Raw genomic sequence first — 17,882 nt, forward strand, 5'->3', positions numbered from 1 at the left:
AGGTGGAGGAGGTGGTTAAAGACGGGACGAGGTTCAGGCGCTCGTGGTTCGGTGGAGGTGAATGGAAACGAATCGTCCTGTACATCGTTATTTAGGATCTCTGTTGTATCAACAAAACAGATTGTTTAAACAGCAACAACAACACCTGCAACTACAATACACCACTACACACTCACACATATACACCGCTACACAAACTCACATATATACACCACTACACACTCACATATTTACACCACTACACACACACATATATATACACCACTACACACACACACACATATTTAAATCATTGCACACTCTCTGCACAGAAGAACTGCCGCTAGTGTAGCTGCTGGAGATGGTCGAGGTGGTGGTGGTGGCGGCGGCTTCCCTGATGCTGCTCGCCATGCTCTCGACATCTAGGTGAGCCTCTACTCCACCACCTCCTCCACCACCTTCACCACAACCACATTTGCCACCACCACCTCCTCTTACAACTCCTCTTCTATCTCCTCCACAACCACTTTCACCACCACCACCACCACCACCACCTCCTCCACCACCTCCTCTTCCAACTCCTCCACAACCATTTTCACCACCACCACCTCCACCACCTCCACCTCCTCCACCACCTCTTCCACCTCCTCCTCCACCACCTCCTCTTCCAACTCCTCCACCACCACCACCACCACCATCTCCTCCACCACCTCCTCTTCCATCTCCACAACCACTTTCATCACCTCCACCACTTTCACCACCACCACCACCACCGCCACCACCACCTCCTCCTCCACCACCTCCTCTTCCAACTCCTCCACCACCACTTTCACCACCACCACCACCACCACCACCACCACCACCACCACCACCATCTCCTCCACCACCTCCTCTTTCAACTCCTCCACCACCACTTTCACCACCACCACCACCACCACCACCACCACCACCACCACCACCACCACCACCACCATCTCCTCCACCACCTCCTCTTCCAACTCCTCCACAATCACTTTCACCACCACCACCACCAGCACCACCACCACCTCCTCCACCACCACCACCACTTCCTCCACCACCTCCTCTTCCATCTCCTCCACAACCACTTTCACCACCACCATCACCACCACCACCTCCTACACCTCCTCTTCCATCTCCTCTACAACCACTTTCACAACCACCACCACCTCCTCCACCAACTTCTCCTCCACACCCAGGAACCCATTCAAACGCACAGTGGCCTGGTCTCAGCTAGCTGATGAAAGTTGCAAGCGAGAATGTCATCATCGCTTGCCGAGGGTAAATTCGCGAGGTTTAAGACTGTGAATCATGCAGCTGCAATGGCTGCTTAGGGTACACGGTCCAAACCTCCCCAGAGACCCTGGCTGACAGAGGATGTGTTCAGGCTGGCTTATAAAAAGCGACACGCCCACTCTCATCGTCTACAGTATCCCACGTTCGAGAATGAGGAGGTTTACCACAGCCCTCGCTCGGAGGTTCGGAGAGCCTTGAGGTGCTGCAAAGATGGGTGGTGGTTGTGGGTTGCTGAGGAGATGGAGTCTGCCTCAGTATCCCACGATCACAAATAACTCTTTGACTCCATCATCACAAAATAACTTGCAGCGCACGCCTATCGCCGTCACTAGGGGCAAGAAGGCGATCCGATCTCCAACCCCCAGGAACAGGTTTATAGATTGGCTGAGCATTTTTGTGAGGTCTTGGGATAGGGAAAATCGCTCAGCCTGGAAAACATCATGGGGCAAAGTGGGGATGAGCCTGCTAAGGATGCCGTGCCTCAAATATTTCGGTAGAAGTAGTCACTCCCTGTGAGTGGCTGGCTGAGGTGACATCTGTTGAGGAAGTACTGAAGGCGATCCAGAGTCTGAGACCAGGAAAGGCACCGGGCAGAGATGATCTCCCAAACGAAATGCTGAGGGAGGGTGGCATGTGTGCGCAGGCTGCCCTATATAACATCATAAAACGAGTCTTGACCACTGGACGGATTCCATAGGATTGGAATGATGCCCTGGTGGTCCCCCTCTTTCTGAAGGAGGACCGTACGGACTATAACAACTACAGGGGCATCTCCCTCCTCAGTATGCCGGGAAAGGTCCTGGCAAGGATTATTCAACATCACCTTGCCAGGTACGCTGAGGTGAGGCTTACAGAGCCCCAATGTGGTTTCAGGAAAGGGCGGTCCTGCACAGATGCTATATTCTCTGTTCGTATTCTACAGCAGAGGTGTAGGGAATTCCAACGAGACCCACATCTCTGCTTTATTGACGTGGTCACGGCCTATGATACTATCAATAGGCCTGGGCTCTCCGTTGTTGTGAGCAGAGAGTCAGGGACTCTCTGCTCACAATCATTAAGGACCTCAATGATGGTGAGCAGGTCTGGGTAAAACTACATGGCTGGGAGTCGGAGCTATTCCCTGTTCACCTTGGGGTGCGACAGGGATATCCTCTGGCTCCCATGATATTTAACATCTATTTCGACCACGTAGTTCGTGAAGCCTTCGATGGCTGTATTGGAAGAATTTCCATCTGGTACAGATACAATGGGAGGCTGATCGATGCCCGGGTGTGGTTAAGGGATGGCTCCCTAATGGTCAAACATGTTACGTTTGCTGATGATCTGGTGATTGCTGCTCACTCAAAGGAGGAGTTGGAGGCGCTGCCACTATAAGATGGGGCCTTACCATCATCACCACAAAAACAAAGCACCTGCCTGGGTATTTTGTACCATCAGACACTTCACCCCTACAGCTCCCAATTCATGATGGGGCAGTTGTGGAGAGAGTGGAGAGTTTTCCATACCTGGGAAGTGTCCTCATGACCGGCTCCGGTTTAACAGCAGAGGTGTCACTCCGAATCAGTCGAGCGGCATTATCTTTTCATTGGCTACATGATGCTGTGTGGAAGCTATCTGGTCTGTCGCTCCACGAAGCTTCGGGTCTTTTCGACCACGGTCATTCCCTCCCTTCTCTATGCTTGCGAAACGTGGACCCCCTAATAGAACATCTTCGCCAGTTAGACATATTTAGGCTGGTCTACCTACGATCTATCCTGGGTGTAACCAGGCTGTATTGTGTGAGGAGCTCATAAATCCTTGAAAGATCTGGCCAAATTCCCATTGGTGAGTTCCTCCGGCGGGCAAGGCTGCATTGGCTGGGGCATGTAGCCCGCATGCTCAGCCACCGCATGCCTAAACAGATGCTGTTCAGTCGGATTGAGGGGGCTGAACGGGCACGGCACGGGCTAGAGAATAGATGGCGTGATGTGGTACAAGAGGACGTGGAGCTGAGTGGACTTGCCAATGACTGGTACCAGGGATATCTAGATTGGCCTCTGTGGAGGAGGCTCGCGAAGGAGGCTGCTACTGGGCAGTTGGAGGCAGTCGCCCTCCAGCAACAAAGGAGGGCAGAGGAGCGACGCTCACAACAACCAGCGGAGCGTCGGGCAGCTAAAACGCATCAAGTTGGCATAGTAGTCTAGATTTGAAGTTTTCGTGACTGCAAGAATCCATACTTTTTGGTTCTTTCGGTAAAGTCACGTAGGTGAAAAGATTTTAAAAAATGACGTGAGTTTATATGAAATTTTTTTTATTATATATATTTTCACCTACATGACTTTACCGAAAGAACCGAAGAGTTTGGCATAGTAGGGCGCACAAATGGTGCATCGGCTAGTCATCTCAGTCAGTCGACCCATGCATGACACCTGGTTCTGTCCCGTGACCTCCTGCCAGCGGGCGTTCGACACTTCACGTGGCCTTAACTTGCACATATCCTGGCACAATCGCCATGGTGACGTCACCTCCACTTTGTGGAGAATGTCGGTTTTTGTTGTTGTGTTTTTGTCTCTATGTTTCTGTGTATCTTTCTCTGTGTGTGTGTCTCTGTGGGTCTGTCTCTCCGTGTGTGTCTTTTTGTCTGTGTGTGGGTGTCTGTGTTGGGAGGGGTCGTGTAGCAGTTAGCGCTATGCTGCGCTAACTGCTACAGTGCCGGCCTTCACAGGTACTCGCTAACAGCACTTGCCCCAACAGTCTGTTAGAGGCTACACGTGGGCAATCTTTGTCTTTGTGTAATAAAGGTCGTTGAGGCGACTTCTGGAATCCGGTTTTTTATTCACTTTTCATTACAGCGCTCCTTCACGCTGCTGACCGGCAGTGTGAGAGGGATAGAGAGAGAGAGAGATGCGCAGCCACGTGGCAACTTAGAGCCCCGCTCTCGCGTGGCCTCCTCCTCCGTTCGTTCCAGTTCTGACCACGTGTTGTTCGTCTCCACCCCTATTTAATACCCGGGTCACGCAGTACGTTTCCACCAATCCTGGTTAGCCTCTATGGAATCTTCCAAACTCCCTCGTAGGCTCTCGGGACCACGCCCCTGACTCATCTCCCCATTGGCTGTGGCCAAAGCCAGCAGAACCAATCCTTTACTTACAGCTGTCACATTTCCATTACGTCAGGGCAACACCCCTAGGCTTCCCCCCGTTGGCTATGGACCAGGACCGGCAGAGCCAATCATCATGACGAGTTGTGATACGTCAGTGAGCCGGATATATCCTCACATTACATTTACATTGTGGCTGAACTTCATGGGGGGCGGTGGCGCAGCGGTGACGAACACCAGCACCCACCAATCCTGGGTCTCCCTCTAGGTCAACTCAGTCCTTCAAAATGAGCGACTCAACACTTACACCCCACGCCCGACAAAGTCTGCCGAAGGTTCCACGTGCGCGTGGCTGTGGGTGCGAACTCTGTCTGTTGTAAGCGCGGAGTTGGCAAACGTCTCGGTGTCGGCGGCGGCGAATGAGACGATAGTCGTCCCTTCCACGTTCCTGGAGACCCTCCTGGGCCCTTCTTCTGGCTACGACTTCAGACTCAGGCCGAACTTCGAAGGTGGGAGGAGGAATCCGCAAGCACCTCGAACACGACGCATACACCCAATCATTATTGTCGCGACTAAGGGGTGTGTGGGTAGGTGCGTGGGTAGGTGGGTGTATCTGTGGGTATGTGGAGGTGTGGGTGGGTGGGTGTGTAGGTTGGTGGGTGGGTGTGTAGTTGGGTGGGTGTGTCTGTGGGTGTGTGGGGGTGTGGGTGGCTCTGGGTGTCTGTATGTAGGCGTATTTGTGTGTGGCAAGGCTGCGTTGGCTAGGCCATGTAGCCCTCGTGCCCAATCACCACATGCCCAAACAGCTTTTGTTCAGCCGGATCGAGGGGGCTAATCGGGCGCGCACGGGCTATAGAAGAAATGGAGTGATGTGGTACAGGAGGATGTGGAGCTGAGTGGACTTGCCGATGACTGGTACCAGCGGTGTCAAGATCGGCCTCTGTGGAGGAGACTCGTGAAGGACGCTACTGGGCAGTTGGAGGCAGTCGCCCTTCAACAACAACAGAGGTCGGAGGAGCGACGCTCACAACAACGAGCGGAGCGCCGGGTGGCTAAAGCACAGCAAGTTGGCACAGTAGGCGGCACAGGTGGTGCATCAGCCAGTCATCTCGGTCATCTCAGTCAGTCGACCGAGTGGTGATCGTGGTTACTTATGCCCCCACCGAAGATGAACATCAGTGGAGGGATGCAGGCAAAGCCGATGAGTCAGATGACTTATATGACCTCCTGTCACAGCTGCTAGCTAAAGTGGCCTTTTGGGATAGAGTCATCCTGTTGGGTGACTTCAATGCCCAAGTTAGTCATGATGATGGGACCTGGTCTGGAGTGATTGGAGGGCATGGGCCAGATCAGCTCACTAACAATGGTTCGGAGGCTGCTAGATTTTTCTGCAACCCATGTGCTTGTAATGACCAACACGCTGTTCCGGCATCCGTGCATCCACACAACATCATGGATGCAAGCGAGATCATCTGCTGGACGATATAGTGATGGAACAGCGGATGTGAGCCCATATACTTGACACCAGGACCTACCGTGGAGGTGATCTGCCCACTGACCATCGACTTGTCATCTGTAAGATGCGCCTGCCATTCTTCCACTCTGGTGGTGGGTGTACACCCAGGACCCCATACCGGAGGAATTTCCATCTGGTACAGATATAACGGGAGGCTGATCGATGCCCGGGTGCAGTCAAGGGATGGCCTCGCCTCGGCCTGAAATGAGTACCTGGTGTGGTGTGTAAACATCACCACTGGGGAGACAAAGGCGGCCGGGCGTGGTATTGGCCACCCATCCCCGCATGTGCCGTGCCGGCCTTCATAGGTGCGACTCGATAACAGCACTTGTCCCAACACTCTGTAAAGGCTATACGGGGGATCGTTGTCTTTGTTGTGAACTCGACAGGAAAACCCGTGGTGGTGAACTGCAGCATGTTCCTGGAGTACATTGGCTCCATCGAGGAGACTACCATGGTGAGTCCACAACCACCCAGAGACCCCGCGCCTCCGATTAGCTACGGTTGGCTACGTACGGGGTGATATAAGTTAAACATACATCCAGTACACTATACACTACACTACTATACACTATACACAACACACTACACTATACACTACATTACTACACAACTATACTACTATACACTAAACTACTACACACTACACTATACACTACACTATACACTACACTACTACACAACTATACTACTATACACTAAACTACTACACACTACACTATAACACACTACACTATACACTACATTACTACACACGACACTACACTATAACACACTCCACTATACACTAGACTACTATACACTACAACACACTCCACTGCACTATACATGACACTATACACTACTACGCACTACACTACTATACACTACAATGCACTGCACTGCACTATAGAAGACACTATACACTACTACGCACTACACTATGCGGTACTACACACTGAACTATACACTAGACTATTTACTGCTATACAATACACTACTACACACTACACGAAAACACACTACACTATACACTACACTATTACACAACTATACTACGATACACTACACTACTACACACTACACTACACACTACACTACACACTACATTACTACACACGACACTACACTATAACACACTACACTATACACTACACACCACCACCCCACGTGCTTCTCACCCACCCACGCACACCACCACCACCCCACGTGCTTCTCACCCACCCACGCACACCACCACCCCACGTGCTTCTCACCCACCCACGCACACCACCACCCCCACGTGCTTCTCACCCACCCACGCACACCACCACCCCACGTGCTTCTCACCCACCCACGCACACCACCACCCCACGTGCTTCTCACCCACCCACGCACACCACCACCCCACGTGCTTCTCACCCACCCACCCACGCACACCACCACCCCACGTGCTTCTCACCCACCCACGCACGCCACCACCCCACGTGCTTCTCACCCACCCACGCACACCACCACCCCACGTGCTTCTCACCCACCCACGCACACCACCACCCCACGTGCTTCTCACCCACCCACCCACGCACACCACCACCCCACGTGCTTCTCACCCACCCACGCACGCCACCACCCCACGTGCTTCTCACCCACCCACGCACGCACACCACCCCACACATATCTCCCCCCCCGCACCCCGCCCCTGTAGGACTACCAGCTGAACATCTTCCTGCGCGAGAAGTGGCACGACCCGCGCATGACGTACGACGTGGCGCGCCCCTTCCTCGACCTGGACAACACCATCATCGGCTCCATCTGGAAGCCCGACCTCTTCTTCGGCAACGAGAAGAGCGCCAGCTTCCACCGCGTCACCACGGACAACATGATGCTGCGCGTCTTCCGCAACGGGGACGTCTACTTCTCCATCAGGTCCGGACAGACACGGACAGACTGAGTGAATGGGTGGCTGGATGAGTGAGTGGGTGGGTGGCTGGGTGAGTGAGTGAGTGGCTGGGTGAGTGAGTGGGTGAGTAGCTGGGTGAGTGAGTGGGTGGGTGAGTGAGTGGTTGGCTGGGTGAGTGAATGGGTGAGTGGCTGGGTGAGTGAGTGGGTGGGTGAGTGAGTGAGTGGCTTAGGTGAGTGAGTGGGTTAGTAGTTGGGTGAGTGAGTGGGTGGGTGGGTGAGTGAGTTAGTGAGTGGGTGAGTGGCTGGGTGAGTGAGTGGCTGAGTGAGTGAATGGGTGGCTGGGTGAGTGGCTGGGTGAGTGAGTGGGTGGGTGAGTGAGTGGGTGGGTGAGTGGGTGAGTGATTGAGTGGCTGGCTGGGTGAGTGAGTGAATGGGTGGCTGGGTGAGTGAGTGGGTGAGTGGGTGGCAGGATGAGTGAGTGGCTGGGCGAGTGAGTAGTCCCTAGGCACAGTGCCTACTGCTGTGGCCTATTGGATAACACGGCCCTGGGGCAGACCCCCAGCAGAGCGGTTCCTTCGCTTCGTCACCAGCGTCCAGGATCATCCTCGACTCTGATGCGGCCCCGGCTTAACGGATCATCTTGTGACCGCACTACACGGGGAGTGAGTTACTCAGCCCTGAGGTTTGTGTTGTTGCTGCTCCTGCTGCAGGTTGTCCCTGACTCTCTCCTGCCCCATGGACCTCCACACCTTCCCCATGGACACCCAGATCTGCCGCATCTCCCTGCAGAGCTGTGAGTGCTGCCGCTACGGGAGGTCTGCGGTCGCTCAATCGTTCTCGCTGCTGTAGGCGGCAATCACTGCTCGGTGATAAACTATCACCAGCCCCCCCCCCTCCACCAACCACAACCAACCACCACCCACTACTAACCACCAATCACCCACCAACCAGCCATTACTAACCACCACCAGCCACCACCAGCCACCACCCATCACTAACCATCATGACCCACCCAGCACCACCTACCCAGCACCACTCACCACCACCAACCAACCACCATCAGCCACCCACCACCACCAACCACCACCAACCACCAACACACAAACTATCTACTGTCCACCACCAACCACCACCACCACCCACCCACCAGCACCACCCACCACCACCAACCACCACCACCCACCACCCACCACCACCAACCACCACCCACCAACCACCACCACACCAACCACCTACGATCCATCCACCACTAAAAACCACCACCCACCCACCAACCCGTCCACCTCGAACCACTCACCACCCGTGTGTGTCTGTGTGTGTGTGTGTGTCTGTGTGTGTCTGTGTGTGTGTGTCTGTGTGTGTCTGTGCGTGTGGCTGTGTGTCTGTGTGTGTGTCTGTGCGTGTGTCTGTGTGTGTGTCTGTGTGTGTGTCTGTCTGTGTGTCTGTGTGTGTGTCTGTGCGTGTGTCTGTGTCTGTGTGTGTGTCTGTGCGTGTGTCTGTGTGTGTGTTTGTGTGTGTGTCTGTGTGTGTGTCTGTCTGTGTGTCTGTGTGTGTGTCTGTGCGTGTGTCTGTGTCTGTGTGTGTGTCTGTGCGTGTGTCTGTGTGTGTGTCTGTGTGTGTGTCTGTGCGTGTGTCTGTGTGTGTGTCTGTGCGTGTGTCTGTGTGTGTGTCTGTGTGTGTGTCTGTCTGTGTGTGTGTCTATGTGTGTGTCTGTGCGTGCCTGAACGCAGACGGCTACACCAACGATGACCTCATCGTCCAGTGGCTGGCCAAGAGCCCCGTGGACTTCTCCGACACGCTGAGCCTGCCCCAGTTCGAGCTGAGCCGCAACGTCCAGTTCGGAGACTGCTCCAAGAATTACGTCATCGGTAAACCGGAGCCACGAGAGCCACGAGAGCCACGGGGAGTCGAATTAAATTCGCATCGGGAGAGAGACAGAGAGGGGGGGGAGGAGGGAAGGAGGGAAGAGACACGTGAAGGTGGCCGTGAGCGGGAATCGAACACGAACCGCTGCGCCACCACTCCCTCCTCCCTCCCCCCTCACCCTCGTTCCCTCTCCTCCCTCCCTTCCTCCACTCCCTCCCTCTCCTCCCTCTCCTCCATTCCTCTACTCCCTCCACTCCCTCCGCTCCCTCTCCTCCGCTCCCTCCAAACCCTCCCTCCACTCCCTCCCCTCCCTCCACTCCCTCCCTCCCCCTCCTCCCTCCCTCCCTCTCCTCCCTCCACTCCCTCCCCCCTCCCTATCTCCCTATCTCCCTCCCCTCCCTCCACTCCCTCCCTCCCTCCCTCCGCTCCCTCCCAACTCTCCCTCCACTCCCTCCCTCTCCATCCCTCCCTCCCTCCCACTGCCTCCACTCCCTCTCCTCTCCTCCCTCCCTCTGCTCCCTCCCAACTCTCCCTCCACTCCCTCCCTCTCCGTCCATCCCTCCCTCCCTCCACTCCCTCCACTCCCTCTCCTCTCCTCCCTCCACAGGGATCTTCTCGTGCATCGAGGCGCGCTTTATCCTGCGGCGTCAGATGGGCTTCTACCTCATCCAGCTCTACATCCCCAGCGTGCTCATCGTCATCATCTCCTGGGTCTCCTTCTGGATCAACATGGACGTGGCGCCCGCTCGCGTGGGTCTGGGCATCACCACAGTGCTCACCATGACCACGCAGAGCACGGGGTCACGCTCCTCCATGCCCAAGGTGATGGCGGGGGGGCGCTGAGATGCAACTTAGTGGGTGAGTGGCTGGGTGGGTGGGTGGATGAATTAGTGGGTGAGTGAGTGGCTGGGTAGGTGGGTGGCTGGGTGGGTGGGTGGATGAGTTAGTGGGTGGGTGAGTTAGGAGGTGGTGGGTGGATGAGTTAGTGGGTGGGTGGGTGGCTGGGACAGTGGGTAAGTGGCTGGGTGGGTGGGTGCAATGAGTTAGTGGATGGGTGGGTGAGTGGCTGGGTGGGTGGATTACTTAGTGGGTGAGTGGCTGGGTGGGTGGATGAATTAGTGGGTGAGTGAGTGGCTGGGTAGGTGGGTGGCTGGGTGGGTGGGTGGATGAGTTAATGGGTGGGTGGATGAGTTAGTGGGTGGGTGGGTGAGTTAGGAGGTGGTGGGTGGATGAGTTAGTGGGTGGGTGGGTGGCTGGGACAGTGGGTGAGTGGCTGGGTGGGTGGGTGCAATGAGTTAGTGGGTGGGTGGGTAAGTGGCTGGGTGGGTGCGTCGGTGGGTGGGTGAGTGGCTGGGTGGGTGGATTACTTAGTGGGTGAGTGGCTGGGTGGGTTGGTGGATGAGTTAGTGGGTGAGTGAGTGGCTGGGTAGGTGGGTGGCTGGATGGGTGGGTGGATTAGTTAATGGGTGGGTGGATGAGTTAGTGGGTGGGTGGGTGAGTTAGGAGGTGGTGGGTGGATGAGTTAGTGGGTGGGTGGGTGGCTGGGACAGTGGGTGAGTGGCTGGGTGGGTGGGTGCAATGAGTTAGTGGGTGGGTGGGTGAGTGACTGGGTGGGTGCGTCGGTGGGTGGGTGAGTGGCTGGGTGGGTGGGTGAGTTAGTGGGTGGGTGGATGAGTTAGTGGGTGGGTGGGATGTTCTGATGCGCTGGATGGTACCATGGCCGTTGGTGATGATGATGGTCATGATGATGATGATGGTGATGATGATGGCGATGATGAGGATGGTGATGATTGTGATGTGTCCCCCAGCTCTCCTACATCAACGCGATGGACGTGTGGATGACCACGTGCCTGGTGTTCGTCTTTGCCGCGATGCTCGAGTTTGTGCTGGTCATCATGACCGCTCGCAAGTTCAAGGCGCTGGCCGCCCAGCATCTGCCCATCTTCCCGGTGAGATGAACAACAGACAGACAGTCGAACGATGCACGAGTTGGAAGCTGATTGGGTTGGAGGCTGAAGGGGCTGGAGGCATATATCACCAGAGCATGTTTTTGTTTGCATGTTCACCACAAGTGTGTGTGGTTCATGCCGACATGATTCCTTGCCGGAAAAGGTAAAACCTATCGGCATATTTTGATACTGCCAAGAAAGGTCCCATGATGAATAAACGGACTTAATGAAGACGTGGTTTTAAGAAGACACTTAAAAGTATTCACAACTAGCGGATTAACGAACTTCCAACGGGAGGGAATTCCACTGCCGTGGCAGAGACGCAGCGAGTCGCCCACTCAGCCCAGGAACGCAGCCGGGATCGAGGTCGCGGCACGAGTGTGGCTGTGTCCAGCACGAATCTTCTGCCTCAGGGTGTTATTTTGAAGGAAGATTCTCACGATGTTAAGGGTAGGAAACGAGGTTGTTCCAAAACGTTGGCGGTGGTGCGCCAACAGCAATGGCTCCGTCACCTCTTACAATTATTGTTCCAGGGATACTTAAACGCAATTAGACGGGTACGGGTACCCGTTTGCGACCCTGGTGCGGCCGGGTACGGGTAGACCGTGAGTCACTGATGAGTCACCGTTTGTCACTCATTTCCCAACGTCTTGTCTCTTGTCACAATTCAAGTTCCTAGAATCAACCCAACCACGCCTGCAACATGGCTTCATCCCAGAGTTCTAGATTTGAAGCTTTCGTGACTGCAGTAATTTTAGCTGCGACGGTTCCACCTGATGACGGAGACTTGTGTTGCCTCCGAAACTTTGATTAACTTTTAATTTTATTTTTTTACCTACGTGACTTTACCGAGAAAACCTAACAGTATTCATCCCAGAGGTCGCAATCAGGTACCCGATACCCGTACCCAGCTGGGTACAGGGGTAGGGTACGGCCGGGTACGGGTACGGGTACGGCCGGGTACGGGTACCCGTTTGCGACCCTGGTGTGGCCGGGTACGGGTACGGGTAAGGAATCAAAACCCGTTTGGGACCTCTGGGGTGGGTTAACCGTGGGGATTTGCGACCCCCAGGCCCCGCAGGATGTGGAAGGGGAGAAGCGGGTGCGCTTGGCTCAGCAGATCGACAACCTGTCGCGATGGCTCTTCCCCGTCAGCTTCGCGGTCTTCAACGTCCTCTACTGGATCCTCTTCCTCGTCGTACTCAAGAGCGACGTGTGACGTGCGGGATTGGGGGGGGGGGGGTACGCCGGCTCTGACGCTGCAGTCACCCTCGTTACCAGAGGTGTGGACTCGAGTCATGTAACTTGGACTCGAGTCAGACTCGAGTCATGAATTTGATGACTTGCGACTCGACTTGGACTTGCATAACAATGACTTTGTCCCACCTATGAGATGTGGACTCGAGTCATGTGACTTGGACTCGAGTCAGACTCGAGTCATGAATTTGATGACTTGCGACTCGACTTGGACTTGCATAACAATGACTTTGTCCCACCTCTGCTCGTTACTACCACTACCACCACTGCTGCTGCTAACCGCTTACACTACATTTCGATTTAAAGCTTTCGTGACTGCAGGGATTCATCTTCTTGGTTCTTTCGGTAAAGTCACATAGAAGGGAAGTAATAAAATAATAAAAAATGAAACACGACGTTTTGGCCACAACGCAAGCAGCCGTCCTCACCTGAGAATTATTTTATTATGTTTTATTTTTTATTATTTTATTACTTCCCTTCTACGTGACTTTACCGAAAGAACCAAGAAGAAGAACACTTACACTACGGTAGACTCTAGATTATTGCGCGCGTGCCGTTCATCCGAATTGCAGATTGACGGTCGTGCGCCGGAGATTTCGACGTAAACTATCTTTACTCTTTGGTTCTTTCGGTAAAGTCACGTAGGTATAAGATAGAATAAAATGATTATGCCTACGTGACTTTACCGAAAAAACCAAAGAGTATGGATTCCTGCAGCCACAAAAACTTCAAATCAAGAGTCAACTATCTTACCTTATGCAGGATTTTATATGGCGCATTTTTTTTGTCAAAGCGCTTTAAAAGTGGTTCATTAGTTAGACTGGTCAACAAAAAAAAAGCATTTTTTTCTGGCCTGGACTTTTGCAGCTGTTTTAGACTAATTTCAGGGTGCTGATTCCAAATCTGATCTCAGATTTGCTCTATCACATCTCATTTTATGCTATCGGCATACCCCTTTTTCATTGATTTTACCCGAAATTAACTCTGTCACTTATGATTGCAAGTTGTTGCGAGTCAGTGACTGCTTTAGTGTTAAAATATTATGCTGTATTTTTAGGATAGTGTGTTTATAATATCATTTAATGTAGATATCCACATTTATTTAATATTATTCTTCTGAGATTTTTATTGAAAATGCAATATTTGATATCTCAAAAACCTGATGGGATAGACTTAAACTGATGCCAGATTTGGAATCAGCACCTCAAAATTACCTTAAAACCGTTGGAATACCTTATGCCAGAAAAAGTGTGTTGACCAGTGTTATTGGCTGATGGGGATAGGGAGGGGATTTGAGTGTTGGGGAGGGGTGGAAGGGTGATCCCAGGGAGAGGGAGGGGCGAGGTGAGGAAGGCGAAGGGAGAGGTTTCAAGAACGAGGGCAGGAAGTAGTTTAACAAGTAGTAGGCTATTGTGACCAATATAATCCACAATGCAGATTTTTTTGGTTAGAGCACGTAAATATATAAATGTGTCGTTAAACCTGCCACCACCCGACACAGCCAACTCCCCATCATTAGCACAGAAAATCGAGAGTCTACTGTACTACTAACGAAATCTTGACTTAAAGCTTTCGTGACTGCAGGAATTCATATTCGTTGGGTCTTTCGGTAAAGTCACGTAGATAGGTTCAAAGTAAATAACAAAAATAACAAAAAACGACGTTTCAATCGCAACGCAAGTGGTCGTCATCAGGCTGACTAAACACTGCCCACAGATTCTAGATTTGAAGCTTTTGTGAATGAAAGGATTCATACTCTTAGGTTTTTTCGTTAAGTCACGTAGGTAAAAATAAATAATAAAAATAATAGAAATAATAATAGAAATACAATTATAAATCGTGATTTATAATTGTATTCATCGTGATTTATAATTTTATTCATATTATTTCTATTATTTTTATTATTTATTTTTTACCTACGTGACTTTACCGACAAAACCTAAGAGTCGTAGTTTCTTGTTATTTTTGCTATTTTCTTTGAACCTATCTACGTGACTTTACCAAAAGACCCAAATAATATGTCCTACTAACTACTTTTCTTTTACCAGGTAAGGCCTACTGAGCAGTGCAGCTCTAGAAGTGACCTATCACAAATAATAGCAGCTCAGCCAAGTTGGCGTATCATCACCGTCGTGTGGAAATGTGTTGTGTGCTTAATGACGACGCGGAGGCAGGACTTCATGTAAGGGCTTGCGCTGGTTTATTAATAGGGCTTACTGACAACTTTCACCAGAGGTAGGCGCCCTACACTGAATCCTTCACGTGGACCCTTGGCTCTGTCTGTCCCTAGCCTCGGCTATCTCTTGGGCTCTCTCACTCGAGTCGGATCGGGGGTTCAGCCAACACCGACCGACCGAGGAGAGCAGAGCACCTTCCACGACTACCGCCGGCTTCTCTCCAGACTCCTTGAGCTCTACCCCTGGCTGTCTCTTCAACCGCTCTCCATCCCGGGCTCCCACAATGACCCCGTTTCGTCACGGGGCGCCCCTTTAAGTACCACGAGGAGACATGACGTCATCGCACCGCACAGCGCGTATGACGTCACGTCCCCATACTACTCCTCTACAAATGTATAGCAGCAGGTAATTACTCTCTAAAAGCGTCACGTTGATTCTAAATGTGGAGGGGAACAAGTGGAAGACCAAGAGAAAAAAATCCATGCGACCATCACGTGGAGAGAGAGCGAGAGACGCAAACTTCAAATATACAGCAGGCATTGTCAGGGTCGACATCGAACCCACGAACTCTTGCGTACTAGGCGAGGTAGTTAACATCTCCTAGCCACCACGGCTGCTGTCTCTCTGTGTGTGGTGTTTATTTTTTGTGGGGAGCAGTAGTGTAGCGGTTAGCACGCTGCACTACGAACCCTGCGGCCCGAGTTTGATTCCTGCTCACAGCCAACACCAGTAACGATTATCTGAACGGGTCCTGGGTCCCCCCAAGGTAGACTCAGCCTCAAATGACTACGTGGTGCGGTGTGTAAGCATCGCAACTGGGGAGACAAATGCGGCCGGGCGTGGTGCTGGTCACCCCACCCACTCGTGTGCTGTTCTGGCCTTCATAGGTGCTCACCAACAGCACTTTCCTCAACAGTCTGTTCAGGCTATTCGAGGGATCCATAGAGACACAACACAGAGAGAGGGACACGCCAACTCCAAATATACAGCAGGCGGTCAGGGTCGGGATCCAACCCACGACCTCCCGCAAATCAGGCGAGGTAGTTAACATCTCCTGAAGCCACCATGGGTGCAGCTAGCTGGGTGGCGGGAGTGGTGACACTCGTGACTTCCCTGCAACCATTGACCCGAGTTTGATTGCCGATTCGGGTGCTCCCTATATTTTTGTTGTTGTCCTGTGTGGAGTTTGTACGCTCTCCTCCTGTTCTGCACGAGTCAGGGATTAAAGGCTTATCCGTTTTTATTCCACCGAGCCTTTCGGAAACCCACTGGGTGGGGCGGTAACTGTCCCTGTTGAAGCAGGACGTTTGGTAGATTTACAGCGTAACCCTAAAAAGCAGTGCTTCTCAACCCTTCTGTATGAATTCCACGGCACCCACTTTCTCGCTCGGTCTTCGTGGTAACACCGAACCAAAAAAGATGACCGTGATGGTACATTATGAGATGGGGTGAGATAAGGAGACGTGGTCTGAGATATGATGATATGTGATCGGCCACTTCAAATAAGGTGACAAGGGGGGGATGAAGGGGAGAAAATGGGAGAGATAACAGCACGATGGAGGAGAGCTGTGGATGAAGGAGTGAGCTGTGGATGAAGGAAGGAGCTGTGGATGAAGGAGGGAGCTGTGGGTGGAGGAGGGAGGTGTGGATGAAGGAGGGAGCTGTGAAGTTGGGAGCTGTGGATGAAGGAGGGAGCTGTGTGTGAAGGAGAGAGCTGTGGATGAAGGAGGGAGTTGCAGATGAAGGAGGGAGCTGCGGATGAAGGAGGGAGTTGCGGATGAAGGAGGGAGCTGTGGATGAAGGAGGGAGCTGTGGATGAAGGAGAGAGCTGTGGATGAAGGAGAGAGCTGTGGATGAAGGAGGGAGCTGTGGATGAAGGACAGAGCTGTGGATGAAGGAGAGAGCTGTGGATGAAGGAGGGAGCTGTGGATGAAGTAGGGAGCTGTGGATGAAGGAGGGAGCTGTGGATGAAGGAGAGAGCTGTGGATGAAGGAGGGAACTGTGGATGAAGGAGGGAGCTGTGGATGAAGTAGGGAGCTGTGGATGAAGGAGGGAGCTGTGGATGAAGGAGAGAGCTGTGGATGAAGGAGGGAGCTGTGGATGAAGGACAGAGCTGTGGATGAAGGAGAGAGCTGTGGATGAAGGAGGGAGCTGTGTATGTTACTGGGGTGAAATAAATTAACCTGAACCTTGCCTGTCTCCGCGTGTTGGTGAGAGGAGTGCTTGTTCTGTAGAATCACACTCTGGATTACAGGGGCTCCTCCACTTATGAGCATTCGACTTACGAACTTTCAGAGATACGAACAAACTTGCCTATATGAACCGAGAGTCGTAAGTTCAACCGCCGTGTAATAAATGGTGGTGACATCTACATCTGCAGAACGTGAAGAACCAGTGGCATCTACATCTACAGGAGATTCTACAACTTGTAATGCCATCCCCCGTGTTTAGTGTGCATGCCGTACATTGCATTTGGAATTGCCAGGATGTAAAGTTGAACTTACGACCAAATCGACTTACGAATCGAACGCTGGAACCTAACTCATTCGTAAGTAGAGGAGTCCCTGCAATAATAAAGCTCACATAATCTTAAATTTCGATTTAAAGCTTTCGTGACTGCAGGGATTCATCTTCTTGGTTCTTTCGGTAAAGTCACGTAGAAGGGAAGTAATAAAATAATAAAAATAAAACATAATAAAATAATATAATAATAGAATATAATAAATAATATAATAAAATATAATAATTCTCATCACGTAATCTGTTACCAGGCTAATAGCTTGCCCAAATTTCAGTTTAACATGTCGTAGTAGTAGGCTTTTGCGATCAATATCATCCATAGTATAGGTTTTTTGGGGGAGTTAGATCGCGTAAATATGCGTCGC

General features: G+C 52.2%; 2 protein-coding genes across 2 annotated transcripts in view; one reads left to right on the plus strand and one right to left on the minus strand.

The window, feature by feature from the left end:
• Positions 1-340: 340 nt before the first annotated feature.
• Positions 341-12,782, plus strand: LOC144737748 (glycine receptor subunit alpha-2-like). The gene is made up of 9 exons (XM_078620607.1): positions 341-405; positions 4,754-4,881; positions 6,278-6,345; positions 7,552-7,772; positions 8,459-8,541; positions 9,479-9,616; positions 10,222-10,436; positions 11,423-11,563; positions 12,636-12,782. The coding sequence occupies exons 1-9, from the start codon at positions 341-343 to the stop codon at positions 12,780-12,782; spliced, it is 1,206 nt and encodes a 401-aa protein (XP_078476733.1).
• Positions 6,546-17,882, minus strand: part of LOC144737762 (uncharacterized) — a 164,006-nt gene continuing 152,669 nt past the window's right edge. Inside the window, exon 6 of the transcript XR_013589071.1 lies at positions 6,546-6,563. The gene's annotated coding sequence lies outside the window, so the exon portion shown is untranslated. The remainder of the gene's footprint in view (positions 6,564-17,882) is intronic.

This window comes from Lampetra planeri, chromosome 73, assembly GCF_965212315.1.
Source record: "Lampetra planeri chromosome 73, kcLamPlan1.2.h2, whole genome shotgun sequence".
NCBI classification, from domain to species: Eukaryota; Metazoa; Chordata; class Hyperoartia; order Petromyzontiformes; family Petromyzontidae; genus Lampetra; species Lampetra planeri.